Consider the following 13255-nt stretch of genomic DNA (forward strand, 5'->3'; position numbering starts at 1 on the left):
ATTCCCAGCCCTGAGACTTTGAGCCCAGTTGGTCCTGCCAGGCTGGGGCAGAGACGAGCTGAGGTCAAGGGAGGGAGGGGGAAGCCCTAATTCTTAACAGTGGTTACTTTGCAAATAAAGCCAGGAGCCACCAGAGAAAGGCTGAGAGTGGACATCGGCTGGGGTTGGGGCAGGACGATTTGTGGGGAGGCAGAGGGCTGGCTCAGGGACCAGGGAGGATGCCACTCAGGCTGGCCTCTTGGGACCCCTCTGTGAGGGGTCAGAAAGACAGAGACATCTTCTTGCCTCCCTCTCCCTCAGGTGGGGGTGGAACAGGTGGGATCCTGGGCCTTTACTTCCCAGCTCCTCCAGCCACCTCCTTCTGCCAACTCCTTAGTCTTGGGCCTCTGAGGCCCCACCTGGAGCCGAGGTTGGGGATGCCTCTCTCTCCAGGCCCACTAGGGAAGGAGTCTTTTGGCAGGTTTGGGAGCATCAGGATTGCAGAATGGCCTTCCCCAGCCCTTTCTGCCTTGGCCACTCTGTCTCGGTCCCCCTGGGAAGCTGAGGACGGGGGTGGAAGGGTCAGGTTCAGCATCCACAGAGGTCAGAGGTCAGCCTGTCAACCTCAGGTCACACGCACCATCCTAAAGCCCCAGAACTCGGCCATCCCCCCAGGCTTGTCCCCTTGAGCACCTACTCCTCTTCCCCAAAATAGGGTTACCAGACAAGACTTGGGACATACTTATACTAAAAAATGATTCATTGTTTACCTGAAATTCAAATTTAACTGGGAATCCTGTATTTTAATTGGCTAAATCTGGCAACTCCACCCCAAAGGGAGCCCCCGCCACTGCTATCCCAAAGGCCAAGGGCTGAGGTTGCAGGAGCCAGAGGATGTGGTTCTGTGTGGTAGCCCACCTCCAAGGTGGCGCCAGTGAGCCACACCTCCTGGCATTCATACCCTCCCACACGGTACCAAGATTGGTCTATGTGACCGATAGAAGGAGGCAGAAGTGACAGTGTGTCACTTCCAAGATCAGGTCGTAAAAGACATTGCAGCCACCCTCTCTCTCTCTCTCTTGCTCTCCCTCCCTCGTTCACCCTTAGTTGGCTCTCTGACTTTGGGGAAGTCAGGGCATAATGCGCAGCCCTGTGGAGAGGTCCAGATGGCAAGTAACTGAGGCCTCCAGCCAACAGCCCTGTGAGTGACCTTGGAAATGGATCCTCCAGCTGAAGTGGCTCCTTCAGCCATGGTGGAGCCTTCAGATGAGATCACAGCCCCATAAAAGGCTCTGAGCCAGAGCCACCCAGCTAAGCTGCTCCTGGATTCCTGACCCTCAGAAACTGTGTGAGATATTAAACATTTGTCATGTTAAGAGAAAAAGCTTTGGGGTGGTTTGTTACACTAGCAGTGTGACCTTGGGCAAACCACCCGTCATCTCTCAGCTTCAGTTTTCTCATCTGCAAAGTGTGGATAAGTCCAGCTCATGAGGCGTCTTGAAGATCAAATTTGCTAGTAGGAGTAAAGGTAGTTACATGTGTCCTGCAAATTTTAGGGGTGGTTGTTTATCTCATTCCTCATTCGTGGGCCTCAGTCACTGAGGACAGGCCCTTAGGGCCCTCACAAGGGCCTCCTGCATCCAAGCCTGGCGTGGTGACTGACAGGGGACTGGAGCAGGTTGGAGGACCTGATTCTTCACCTCCTTGATATGCAGGCTTGAGTGTCCCAGCTGAACCCACGTCCCTCAGAGGGAATCAGTGACCTCATGAGCTCCGGTATATAGAAGGCAAAATGTTTGGCCTTCCCATGGAACTGAAGAAAAGATAAACCATTTAAAACCAAAACTGACCCTACTTACTTCTGCTTTCCAATATGAACCTTCTGAAAATTCGAGGTACAAATATTTAATTTTTTCCCCTCTGAATAGGAAAACTAGCTTAGACTTACACCCTTCAGATGAGCAGGCAGTCTGGGTCTTCCCTGGAATTTTTCACCAACTCTGGGGTGTCCCTTTCTCGTGCCCAGAGACAAGAGGGCCCAGATCTGATCCCTCAACCACTGTCGTTGCTTTTCTTAGCCACATGGTGGCGCTGTTGGCAGCAGATTTTACACAGTCAAATAGTGAGGCCTCAGTGTGTCAAGCCTGCTCAGGTGGCTGTAAACCTTCCGGAGAAGACAACCCCCAATGCCCCACTAGACCAAGGGCGCCTCTTTAGCAGGTTACCAGGGTTACAGTGGGTCCCCCGACAGCACCTACTTCCCCAGCACTCCAGCCCCAGGGTGCTGTCAGGACTGGTCCACCCTACGGACCAGTGGCTGCGTGGGGTGGCATGGTTCAGGCGGTGATGTGAGCGATGGGGGGTGATGGGGTGCGATGGGGGGCGATGGGGAGCCATGGGGGGCCATGGGGGGCGATGGGGGGCGATGGGGAGCGATGGGGGGCGAGGAGGAGCGATGGGGGGCGATGGGGGGCCATGGGGGGCCATGGGGAGCCATGGGGGGCCATGGGGAGCGATGGGGGGCGATGGGGAGCGATGGGGAGCGATGAGGGGCCATGGGGAGCGATGGGGGCGATGGGGGGCCATGGGGAGCGATGGGGGCCATGGGGAGCGATGGGGGGGCGTTGGGGAGCGATGGGGGCGATGGGGAGTGATGGGGAGCGATGAGGGGCGATGGGGGCGATGGGGGCGATGGGGAGCGATGAGGGGCGATGGGGGCGATGGGGGCGATGGGGAGCGATGGGGGGCGATGGGGGCGATGGGGGCGATGGGGAGCGATGAGGGGCGATGGGGGCGATGGGGGCGATGGGGAGCGATGAGGGGCGATGGGGGCGATGGGGAGCGATGAGGGGCGATGGGGGCGATGGGGAGCGATGGGGAGCGATGAGGGGCGATGGGGGCGATGGGGGCGATGGGGAGCGATGAGGGGCGATGGGGGCGATGGGGAGCGATGGGGAGCGATGAGGGGCGATGGGGGCGATGGGGGCGATGGGGAGCGATGAGGGGCGATGGGGGCGATGGGGGCGATGGGGAGCGATGAGGGGCGATGGGGGCGATGGGGGCGATGGGGAGCGATGAGGGGCGATGGGGGCGATGGGGGCGATGGGGAACGATGAGGGGCGATGGGGAGCGATGAGGGGCGATGGGGGCGATGGGGAGCGATGAGGGGCGATGGGGGCGATGGGGGCGATGGGGAGCGATGAGGGGCGATGGGGGCGATGGGGGCGATGGGGAGCGATGAGGGGCGATGGGGGCGATGGGGAGCGATGAGGGGCGATGGGGCGATGGGGGCGATGGGGGCGATGGGGAGCGATGAGGGGCGATGGGGGCGATGGGGAGCGATGGGGAGCGATGAGGGGCGATGGGGGCGATGGGGGCGATGGGGAGCGATGAGGGGCGATGGGGGCGATGGGGGCGATGGGGGCGATGGGGAGCGATGAGGGGCGATGGGGGCGATGGGGGCGATGGGGAGCGATGAGGGGCGATGGGGGCGATGGGGGCGATGGGGGCAATGGGGAGCGATGAGGGGCGATGGGGGCGATGGGGAGCGATGGGGAGCGATGAGGGGCGATGGGGGCGATGGGGGCGATGGGGAGCGATGAGGGGCGATGGGGGCGATGGGGGCGATGGGGGCGATGGGGGCGATGGGGAGCGATGAGGGGCGATGGGGGCGATGCGGGCGATGGGGAGCGATGAGGGGCGATGGGGGCGATGGGGGCGATGGGGAGCGATGAGGGGCGATGGGGGCGATGGGGGCGATGGGGAGCGATGAGGGGCGATGGGGGCGATGGGGGCGATGGGGAGCGATGAGGGGCGATGGGGGCGATGGGGGCGATGGGGAGCGATGAGGGGCGATGGGGGCGATGGGGGCGATGGGGAGCGATGAGGGGCGATGGGGAGCGATGAGGGGCGATGGGGGCGATGGGGAGCGATGAGGGGCGATGGGGGCGATGGGGGCGATGGGGAGCGATGGGGAGCGATGAGGGGCGATGGGGGCGATGGGGAGCGATGAGGGGCGATGGGGGCGATGGGGAGCGATGAGGGGCGATGGGGGCGATGGGGGCGATGGGGGCGATGGGGAGCGATGAGGGGCGATGGGGGCGATGGGGAGCGATGGGGAGCGATGAGGGGCGATGGGGGCGATGGGGGCGATGGGGAGCGATGAGGGGCGATGGGGGCGATGGGGGCGATGGGGGCGATGGGGAGCGATGAGGGGCGATGGGGGCGATGGGGGCGATGGGGAGCGATGAGGGGCGATGGGGGCGATGGGGGCGATGGGGAGCGATGAGGGGCGATGGGGGCGATGGGGGCGATGGGGAGCGATGGGGGCGATGGGGGCGATGGGGAGCGATGAGGGGCGATGGGGGCGATGGGGAGCGATGGGGAGCGATGAGGGGCGATGGGGGCGATGGGGGCGATGGGGAGCGATGAGGGGCGATCGGGGCGATGGGGGCGATGGGGGCGATGGGGGCGATGGGGAGCGATGAGGGGCGATGGGGGCGATGGGGGCGATGGGGAGCGATGAGGGGCGATGGGGGCGATGGGGGCGATGGGGGCGATGGGGGCGATGGGGAGCGGCAGATGACGCTTCGCTCACTTGCTGCTCACCTCCTGCTGTGCGGCCTTGGTTCCTTACAGCGCGCGGACAGCTACCGGTCCGAGGCCCGAGGGTTGGGGGCCCCTCTCTTAATGGGTCCCATACTTCCCCCCTTAACCATTCCAAGGCTGAAACTGCCACTCCTCAGAGATGCCCCACCCCGCTGAGAACACCACAGGGACCTCTCAGAGCAGAGAGAAGGGGAGAAAACAAGGGTTAAAATCTGCATCCAAAAAACTTAAAAATAAATAAAATCTGCCTCCAGAGAGAGGTGGCACAGTTCCTACCGGAGGGAATTCAGTCTCCAGAGTCTTCCTTTTCCCTCCCAGACACGCGTAGGGAAGGGGAGAGAGAAAGTCAGACATGTCCGGCGCCAGCTGACTACCTATGCCTGGGGTGGTGCAGGGGGAGGGCGATAGGTGGTCCATGATTTAGCAGAAGCCATTAACTATCTTGGGCAAAGAGCCATCCTGGAGGATAGCAGAGAGGAGGAGAGATACTGCTCCGCGAAACGGGTGAGGGAATTGAGTCCAGGGGACACCAGAGGGCAAAGTGGGGAGAAGGAGACATTGGCTTCGTATACTCCAGGGAAAGTGGGCTACACAGCTAGATGCGGGGTGAGAGCGAAGTTTGGGGGGGCAGGTGCTGGGGGCGGGCTGTCCAGGAAAACTGAGTGTGGAGCCCAGAGCAGGACCGAACGCAAGGACCGAAGTAGATCAGGGAAGACAGGGGCCACCACTGTCATCCCCCTGCCCACCCCAAAGTCCTGGAGAAGACAACAGAGACTTGTGGGCCCGCTGCAGGGGCTGGGGTCTGAGCCAACCTCATTTGGATCTCCAAGGACAGGGCACGTGGGCTGACTTCTAGTTTACTGACATGTTAAAATGCCACAGACACCATTTGCTTGCGGGGAGGAGGACATGTCTTCAAATGGTGCTTTCCCTCCAGCCCTCAGAGGCCTCCACCACCCTGTCCCACAGGATGCTGAAGGGTGGGCGGCACATATGGGAACCTGCATTTTCCGTCTTGCCCACGTAGTGGGTCATGTTGACCTGTCTGCTTCGAATAGCTGGTCGGAAGACAGGTGGCCAGCTGACAGCAGGGCCCTCAGCTCCTAGATCAGCCTCAGCCCCACTCTTCCCCTGACCACGAACCACAGCGTGGATGGAGCTGGTTTTCTGGTCCCTCTAGGTCCCCTCATCTGACTCTACAGGGGCCAGGACCTTGATCTTGCCTGCCTGCCCCCCTTGGACTGTGAGTTCCTGTGAGCGGCTCGGGCTTATCCCTGGGTCCCCCTGGCCTAGAGCTGCCCTGCCACACACTGGGGACTCCGTAAATCTGTGGATGGTTTAATAAATACTGAGGCCCCCCTGAGGAGCCCCTATTCAGGGGCTGTCCTATTCCCTGGAGGCTGCGTTCCAAATCTTCCTCGGCTCTCCTTCCTCTAAAGCTTACCAGACCCGAATTCCATGCCTCAGAGACCAGAGAACTCTGACCTGACCCCCTCATTTGCATTAAGGTGTCATTGCCTGGGGGCCCTAGTGCATCTCTCCCATAGGCACTTGACCCTCCAGTGTCTCGGTCTAGTGGAGTGACCCATGAAGATGTCAGGGACCATGTCATAGAGAAACTCAGGAACAAAACACGCTTCCCCAACGGCCTTCACGCCTCCCCAGATCCTGACCCGCTGGAGGGGGCGGGAGGAAGCGTCCTCGGTCGGGGCCCTTCCTCAGCGCTCTGCCTTTCTCTCCCACACCCCTCTGTCCCCGGCTGCGTCCTCAGTGCCCCCGGCTGGAACACGGATGGAGGACTGGGTCGGCTGAGCCTAAGAGTGGGGATGGAGGCTGGACTGTCTCTGTTGGGACAGACAAGGCCCCTCTGTCCTCCCCAGCCCGGGTAACCTGAGCCCGGCATTGTGTCCATCCTGGAACAGCTGACAGCGCTGGGGTCAGACAGCTGGTGGGGCTGGCCTGGCTGGGCTGGCTGGGGAGGGAGTGTGGGCTGTTACATGAGACCCAGAGGCTGCATCCCTCTATCCCAGTCCTGAGGAGCTGCAGTCCCACCCCTGTCACTGCAGAGAGCTGTGGCACCATGCACGGGGGCCAGAGGCCGCTGCTCCTTCTGTCACTGTTGGCTGTCTATCTGGGTGTGGACACAGGGGGTCTGGGGCCTGGAGAGGCCAGGAGCAGGGGTCCAAGGCCTCAGGGGATGGAGGGTCTGGGTGGCTACTGGAGCCTGTCCGCCACACCCGGTTCCCTACTTCCCCATGTCACACCCTCCCGTGGCCTCCCCCTCATTCTGCCCCAAAGCCCCTGTACCCAGGCTCAGCGCTGTCTGTCGCAGGAGCCCAGGGCCGGAGCCAGGAGGAACGTCTGCTCAGAGACCTGATGCACAGCTACGTCCCCCACCTGCGGCCTGCCAAGCACGATTCAGACGTGGTCAACGTCAGCCTCAAGCTCACGCTCACCAACCTCATCTCCCTGGTGAGCACAGGCCTGTAGGACGGGGGCGGGGAGGGGATCCCACCCTGACCCTGGGATGGGGGGAGAGGAAGGGGCTGGCACCAGCAGCCGGGAGCAGGCAGCGCCCACCGGGGAGACCAGGGAGCTGGAAAACTCCCATGGGGCCGCCCAAGAGGCTGGGGTCTTGTAGGGACTAACACCTGGGGCTTAGCCCTCTGTTCTGTGCCCGCAGAATGAGCGAGAGGAGGCCCTCACCACCAACGTCTGGATAGAAATGGTAAGAAGCCGCCCTGCCACCCTCTTTTCCTCTAGCAGCTCCCACCCTGGGGCCCCAAGGCCCTCACAGCTGCCTGTTTCCCTCCCATCCCATCCCTGCCTCTCCTGCCCCCGCCCCCCGGGCTGGGCCCCCCTGGGGGTCGGGGGGCCTGGCAACCCCTCCCCCTGCAGCAGTGGTGTGACTACCGCCTGCGCTGGGACCCACGTGACTACGACGGCCTGTGGGTGCTGCGGGTGCCGTCCACCATGGTGTGGCGGCCGGACGTCGTGCTGGAGAACAAGTGAGGAGGCGGTGCGGGTGTGGGGGGGCGGGGGCGGACAGACAGACGCAAGGGCGGGCCCAGCAGGACAAGGGTGTTCTGGGAGAAAGAGGCAGGGGAACAGAGGGTGCAGCCCGGGGACACTGCAGGCACTGGGGCGCGGGGGCTAAGGGTAGGGCCCGAGGCCAGCAGACCTGACCCCAGACCTGGCTCCACCGCCTCCGGGCTGGGCCGCCTGGGTAGGGATGAGGACAGCTCTCTCGGGGGCCCACGGGACAGGCGCAGGAAGGGCTGCCCTCCGGCTCTGGCACTCTGTGGGAGCTTAACTGCTGTCAGTTGCTGCCATGACCATTAATGAAGGGGGGAGGGGAGAGCGGCAGTGATTAGGAGCTGGGCCGCGGGAGCCTGGCGTGGGGGGGGGTGGGGAAGAGGGGCGGGGAGGGGGCCGGGGGAGGAGTGGTCCCCAGGCCAGGAGGAGAGACCGGTCAGGGGTGTGGCGGGCTGGGAAGGGTTGGTGGCCCCGGGCCCCATCCACACGTGGCCTGGCCTGTGCGCAGCGTGGACGGCGTATTCGAGGTGGCCCTCTACTGCAACGTGCTCGTGTCTCCCGACGGCTGCGTGTACTGGCTGCCGCCCGCCATCTTCCGCTCCTCCTGCCCCGTCTCTGTCACCTACTTCCCCTTCGACTGGCAGAACTGCTCCCTCATCTTCCAGTGAGGCCATTGGCTGGGGTGGGGATTTGGGGAGCCGCTCTAAGAGGGGCCCTGGTCGGGTGGGGACCCAGGGGCCTGGCTCCACCTCCCTGGGGCCTCTGCGTCTGTCTCAGGCCCAGATGCCTGAAGATGCCCGTGTCCCTCCCTGCTAAGCCTCGGTCCCCTCACTCATCCTCCTTCGCTGCCTCAGTTTCCCTGCCTGTGCCCGGAGGAGAGACATTAGTGACTGGGATGGGTGGGCGAGAAGGCACACACACGCCGACACACATGCACACCCACACTAGACCACTACGCCCTACAGCCCCACGGAGAGGACGGCGCTGTCTCAGTATCCTCGTCCCTTGATGGGGGAAAGGGGGTCTGTGAGAGGGTCTCCCCGGCTTTTAGAGGAACAGTCTTCCTGAGACCCTCCTCAGTAAGCAGACCCGAGAGGTGCACACTGTATTTCCTCTGTTCTCACCATCGGCCCCTCCTGCCCTGGAGACGGTGGGAGGGAGGAACACGGGGTGGCCCTGGGCTCTTGCCACCAGGGCAACACATTGAGCTGCAGTCTCCTGGTCCTTCAACTCAAACTTCCCCAGACCCCAAAGAGCCTGACTCCCCGCCCCTGCCCCATCTCGTGCCAGGGTTTTGTGGAGAACTCAGAAATTCCTGGCTGCACTTTTTGAGGCAAAGCAGCCCACAGTTGCCCTCAGGTGATGCTCTATGTGACCTCATGCGTGAGTCTGCATACACTCAAGTCTATCCTCTTTCCCTCCCCATCTCCCAGGTCCCAGACCTACGGCACCAACGAGATCAATCTGCAGCTGAGCCAGGAAGATGGTCAGACCATCGAGTGGATTTTCATAGACCCCGAGGCCTTCACAGGTAACCTCCACCCAAGGCCCCTGCTGGACCTGGCTGTGCGGGCAGGGCCAGGCCGAGATCACGCCCCCTCCCGTGTAACTCAAGATGAAAACTACAGTAAACCACAAAATACATAGATTTAAAGGCCCGGCAAACCTCTGATTTTCCCCATGATAATTACTCCAGTTTGGGTGGGAGGGGGATCAAGCATCCGTCTTCCCACACTGTTCCCATCCCTCGATGGCGCTCCTTTGGGCACATGCTGGCTGCCCTGTAGCTGGGTCACACGGGCTGCAGGGATCTGCCCGCCCGTGCTCCCTGTGCCCACCCCAGCCTGCTGCCTGCAGAAAATGGAGAGTGGGCCATCCGGCACCGGCCAGCCAAGATGCTGCTGGATGAGGCGGCACCAGCCGAGGAGGCCGGCCACCAGAAGGTCGTCTTCTACCTGCTCATCCAGCGCAAGCCCCTCTTCTACGTCATCAACATCATCGCGCCCTGTGTACTCATCTCCTCTGTGGCCATCCTCATCTACTTCCTTCCTGCCAAGGGTACCTAGCGCCTGTGGGAGGGGAGCCACGGCCCCGGCCGGCAGCACAAGGGGTGGCTGGAAGGGCAGAATGGCAGCATGACCTGGGACCAGGGACATGGACTCCTTGTGGGGAGGGGGGTGCCCCACGGTGGGGAGGTTGAGATCCGCTCTGAAGGCCTCTTGGTCATGGGCAGCGGGTGGTCAGAAGTGTACCGTTGCCATCAACGTGCTCCTGGCCCAGACTGTCTTCCTCTTCCTTGTGGCCAAGAAGGTGCCCGAGACCTCCCAGGCGGTGCCACTCATCAGCAAGTAAGGCCGGTCCTCATGCCCGCGCCCATCTCCTCCCCTCCCTTCTCAGGAACACAGGGTACTGCCCTCCTGCCACCCCCATCCCCATCATCCTCAGTGCCAGCCCATCACCCCAAGGGATCTGGGGAATCAGCCACTGCGGGTGGGGATGTTGTCTGGGGTGGAGTGTCGAAGGGCCAGCCCCGCCTCCTGCCTGCCCCCCCGCCACCCCGGCAGGTACCTGACCTTCCTCCTGGTGGTGACCATCCTGATTGTTGTGAATGCTGTGGTCGTGCTCAACGTGTCTCTGCGGTCCCCACACACACATTCCATGGCTCGAGGGGTCCGCAAGGCAAGCTCCCCGCCCCCGCCCATTCCAGCATCCTCCTGCCCTTTCCGCTTACACGCACCTTCCCCTGCACTCCTGTCTCTGGGCATATTCCTCACCTGCCGCATTCAGCAGCTAACCTGCCCCATGTGCATCTAGAAGCACGTGCCCAAATGGATCAATAATAACACCAAGCACTTACTGTGTGGCAGGTGTATTACATATACTAACTTATTTAATCTTCATAAATCCCCTATGAAGTGGGTATTAGTATCATCTCCAGTTTACATATGAGGAAACTGAATCACAGAAAGGTTAAATAGCTTACTTGAGGTCGCATGGCTAGAAAGTGGAGGAAGCAGGAGTCGGCCCAGGCAGGCTGGCTCCAGTGCCCGTGTGATCTGCAGCCCACCTGCAGCAGTCAGCTGGGACCCTTGTTAAAAATGCAGATTCCCAACCTACCCCAGGCATCCTGGGCCGGGGGTGGGGCCCAGGAACCTGTGTCTCCAACAAGTGCCCTGGTGATTCTGATGTGCACAAAAGTTTGGGGGCCCAGGTTCAGTGTCTGGTGTGGAACAGGTAAGCTGTACCAGGGCCAAGCCACTGCCCCTGAAGTGCAGCCTCTGGGCCCCCAGCGCATGAGCCCTTCGTGCCAACCATCACCTTCTGTTCCGAAGCCAAGCCTGGCCGCCCAATCACCCAGGAAGGTCTGCTGGCCGCTAAGCTAAGCCACCCATGACATCCCCTCTTCAGGTGTTCCTGCGGCTCCTGCCCCAGCTGTTGCGGATGCACGTTCGCCCGCTGGCCCCAGCGGCTGTGCAGGACGCCCGGCCCCGGCTACGGAATGGCTCCTCCATGCGGTGGTCAATCACAGCCGGGGAGGAGGTGGCCCTCCGCCTGCCCCGCAGTGAACTCCTCTTCCGGCAGCACCAGAGCAATGGGCTAGTAAGGGCAGCACTGGAGAAGCTAGGTGAGACAGGGGGTGTGACACTGGGGACACTCCTGCCCAGGGACTTCAGACACGAAGGGTCTGTTGGCCAAGGTGCCTGGCACAGCAGATGAGTGCTGGGCAAGTGTCCAGGTTGGGGGGGAGAAGGGCTGGGGTCTCTAAGGAGAGGCCACTTTCTCAGACTGTTTCTCCTCCATTCTACGCCCAAACCTTTCTCTCTCTCTTCCACAGAGAAAGGCCCAGAGTCAGGGCAGAGCCAGGAGTGGTGTGGCAGCCTGAGGCAGGCCGCCCCAGCCATCCAGGCCTGCGTGGAAGCCTGCAACCTCATTGCCTGCGCCCGGTACCAGCAGAGGCACTTTGACAGTGTAAGCCAGTCGGGGGTGGGGGTGGGGTTTGAGTACCTGGTGAGGGACTTGGACCCGAGATGGGGCAGGATGAGTGGTGTGGCCATGGTAGGGCAATAGGATGGAGAAAGTGGAACTGGGAGTGGGGCCAGGGGCCCGTGGAAGAAGCCAGGTTGAGGCCTGGAAGTAGGTGAGAAGGGCTCAAGGAAATGAAGAACGGAGGCCTGCTGGATGGCCAAGGGTTGTACAGGGATCCAGCTTGGTGCCACCGCTGGTCATCTCATCCCCTGCCTCTCACCCTCAGGGGAACAAGGAGTGGTTCCTGGTGGGCCGAGTGCTGGACCGCGTCTGCTTCCTGGTCATGCTCTCGCTCTTTGTCTGTGGCACTGCTGGAATCTTCCTCATGGCCCACTACAACAGGATGCCTGCCCTGCCTTTCCCTGGAGACCCCCGCTCCTACCTGCCCTCGTCCGACTGAGCCAACCAATTGCTGCTAGCCATGTGGAGTCTTATCGGCTGTGTTGTGCTGCTGAGGTCATGCGTATGCTCTTTGCGAAGCACCCTTCAGGGCCATGTGAGCCAACCGTTCCTGAGAAAAGCTGGGGAAATAAAAAGACAGAGCTGGAGCCCTGGAGTGGTTGGGGATGGGATGCTGGCAGAGTGTGTTAGTGGGGTCAGCATCTACATAGCACTGGCTTGCTATTCCTGGCAATCCCCTCACTTGAGCAAAGTGTTATCAACTCCCATCATTTCTGAAGCCCTAAGGACTCTGTTTTATCTTATCCCCAACTAGGCAAGGTCCTACCCCTCCAGGCCTGGGCCTCCCTTCCCTTTTACAAGTTCCCTGCAGGCTCCTAAAGGAGGGAAGTCAAGAGAGAAGTGAAGCGTAGCAGCCAATGCTCTAGTGAAAGAAGGGGAGCAGAGCCCACTCCAGCTGGCATCTGCCTACTTTCTTGGGGCTGTACGCACCCAATACTCATGTGCACCAGTGACCTTTCTATTCAGATGCATTTTTTTGCCATCGATCACCAAACATTTTATGAGTTTTATTATCTTTTTTCATTATTAAGAGCTCCTCACAGCATTATGGATAAGCAAGAATCACTATTCCCCCATGTTTAGGATGGGCAAATTGGGGCCTAGAGTAAGAGGGGCGTCCCAGAACAATGATGGCTAAATAAGGGTTGGAGTCCACACTTCCCAACACTGACCCAATCTTAGACACTCTAAGAAAGTTCTATGGCCTGGAAAACGGATGCCTCTTCCTTCTCTTCTCAAAGGCCAGGGAATTTGCACTGGTCTCAAGGAAGAGCGAGGCAGGGAGGCAGGGAGGCTGGGAGGAGACCCTGACCAGGCTCCCTTTGCCCCACTTAGGAGACGAGGGCCGGGGTCTTTCAGGGGTGGGGGTGGGGCGGGGAGTAAGGCCATGCTTTGAGAGTGTAACTGGGGCCTGAGTTTTGTTGGTGACAAGACAACTTGGGCAAGTCATTTGTGCTCCCTGAGCCTGTTTCCTCATCTGTAAATATGGGCACAGATATCAGTTCCTACCTCCCCTCATCACAGGATCAAAGGTGTGGGTGAAAGTGATTAAAAAATGTTAAAGTGTCACATAAAGACCTGACAATGGGACATTGTTGGGGGGGAGAGGACCTCCCCCAAGTACAGGGTTGCTGGCTTTGGGGAT

General features: G+C 61.1%; 1 protein-coding gene across 2 annotated transcripts; it reads left to right on the top strand.

Moving 5' to 3' along the window:
* Window positions 1–6667: 6667 nt before the first annotated feature.
* Window positions 6668–12049, top strand: CHRNG (cholinergic receptor nicotinic gamma subunit; the record flags this gene model as incomplete). 2 transcript variants are annotated; one of them, XM_082840720.1, is made up of 12 exons in its annotated part: window positions 6668–6722; window positions 6920–7059; window positions 7271–7315; window positions 7486–7595; window positions 8132–8287; window positions 9057–9154; window positions 9481–9681; window positions 9857–9971; window positions 10188–10302; window positions 11032–11248; window positions 11459–11592; window positions 11876–12049. In XM_082840720.1, the coding sequence occupies 12 exons, from the start codon at window positions 6668–6670 to the stop codon at window positions 12047–12049; spliced, it is 1560 nt and encodes a 519-aa protein (XP_082696846.1). The 2 variants fall into 2 exon arrangements, with proteins under 2 accessions (XP_082696846.1, XP_082696847.1); XM_082840721.1 differs by lacking the exon at window positions 8132–8287.
* Between the last annotated feature and the right edge of the window lie 1206 nt (window positions 12050–13255).

Source organism: Leucopleurus acutus (assembly GCF_964270905.1).
Source record: "Leucopleurus acutus genome assembly, chromosome: 6".
In the NCBI taxonomy this organism is placed as follows: Eukaryota; Metazoa; Chordata; class Mammalia; order Artiodactyla; family Delphinidae; genus Leucopleurus; species Leucopleurus acutus.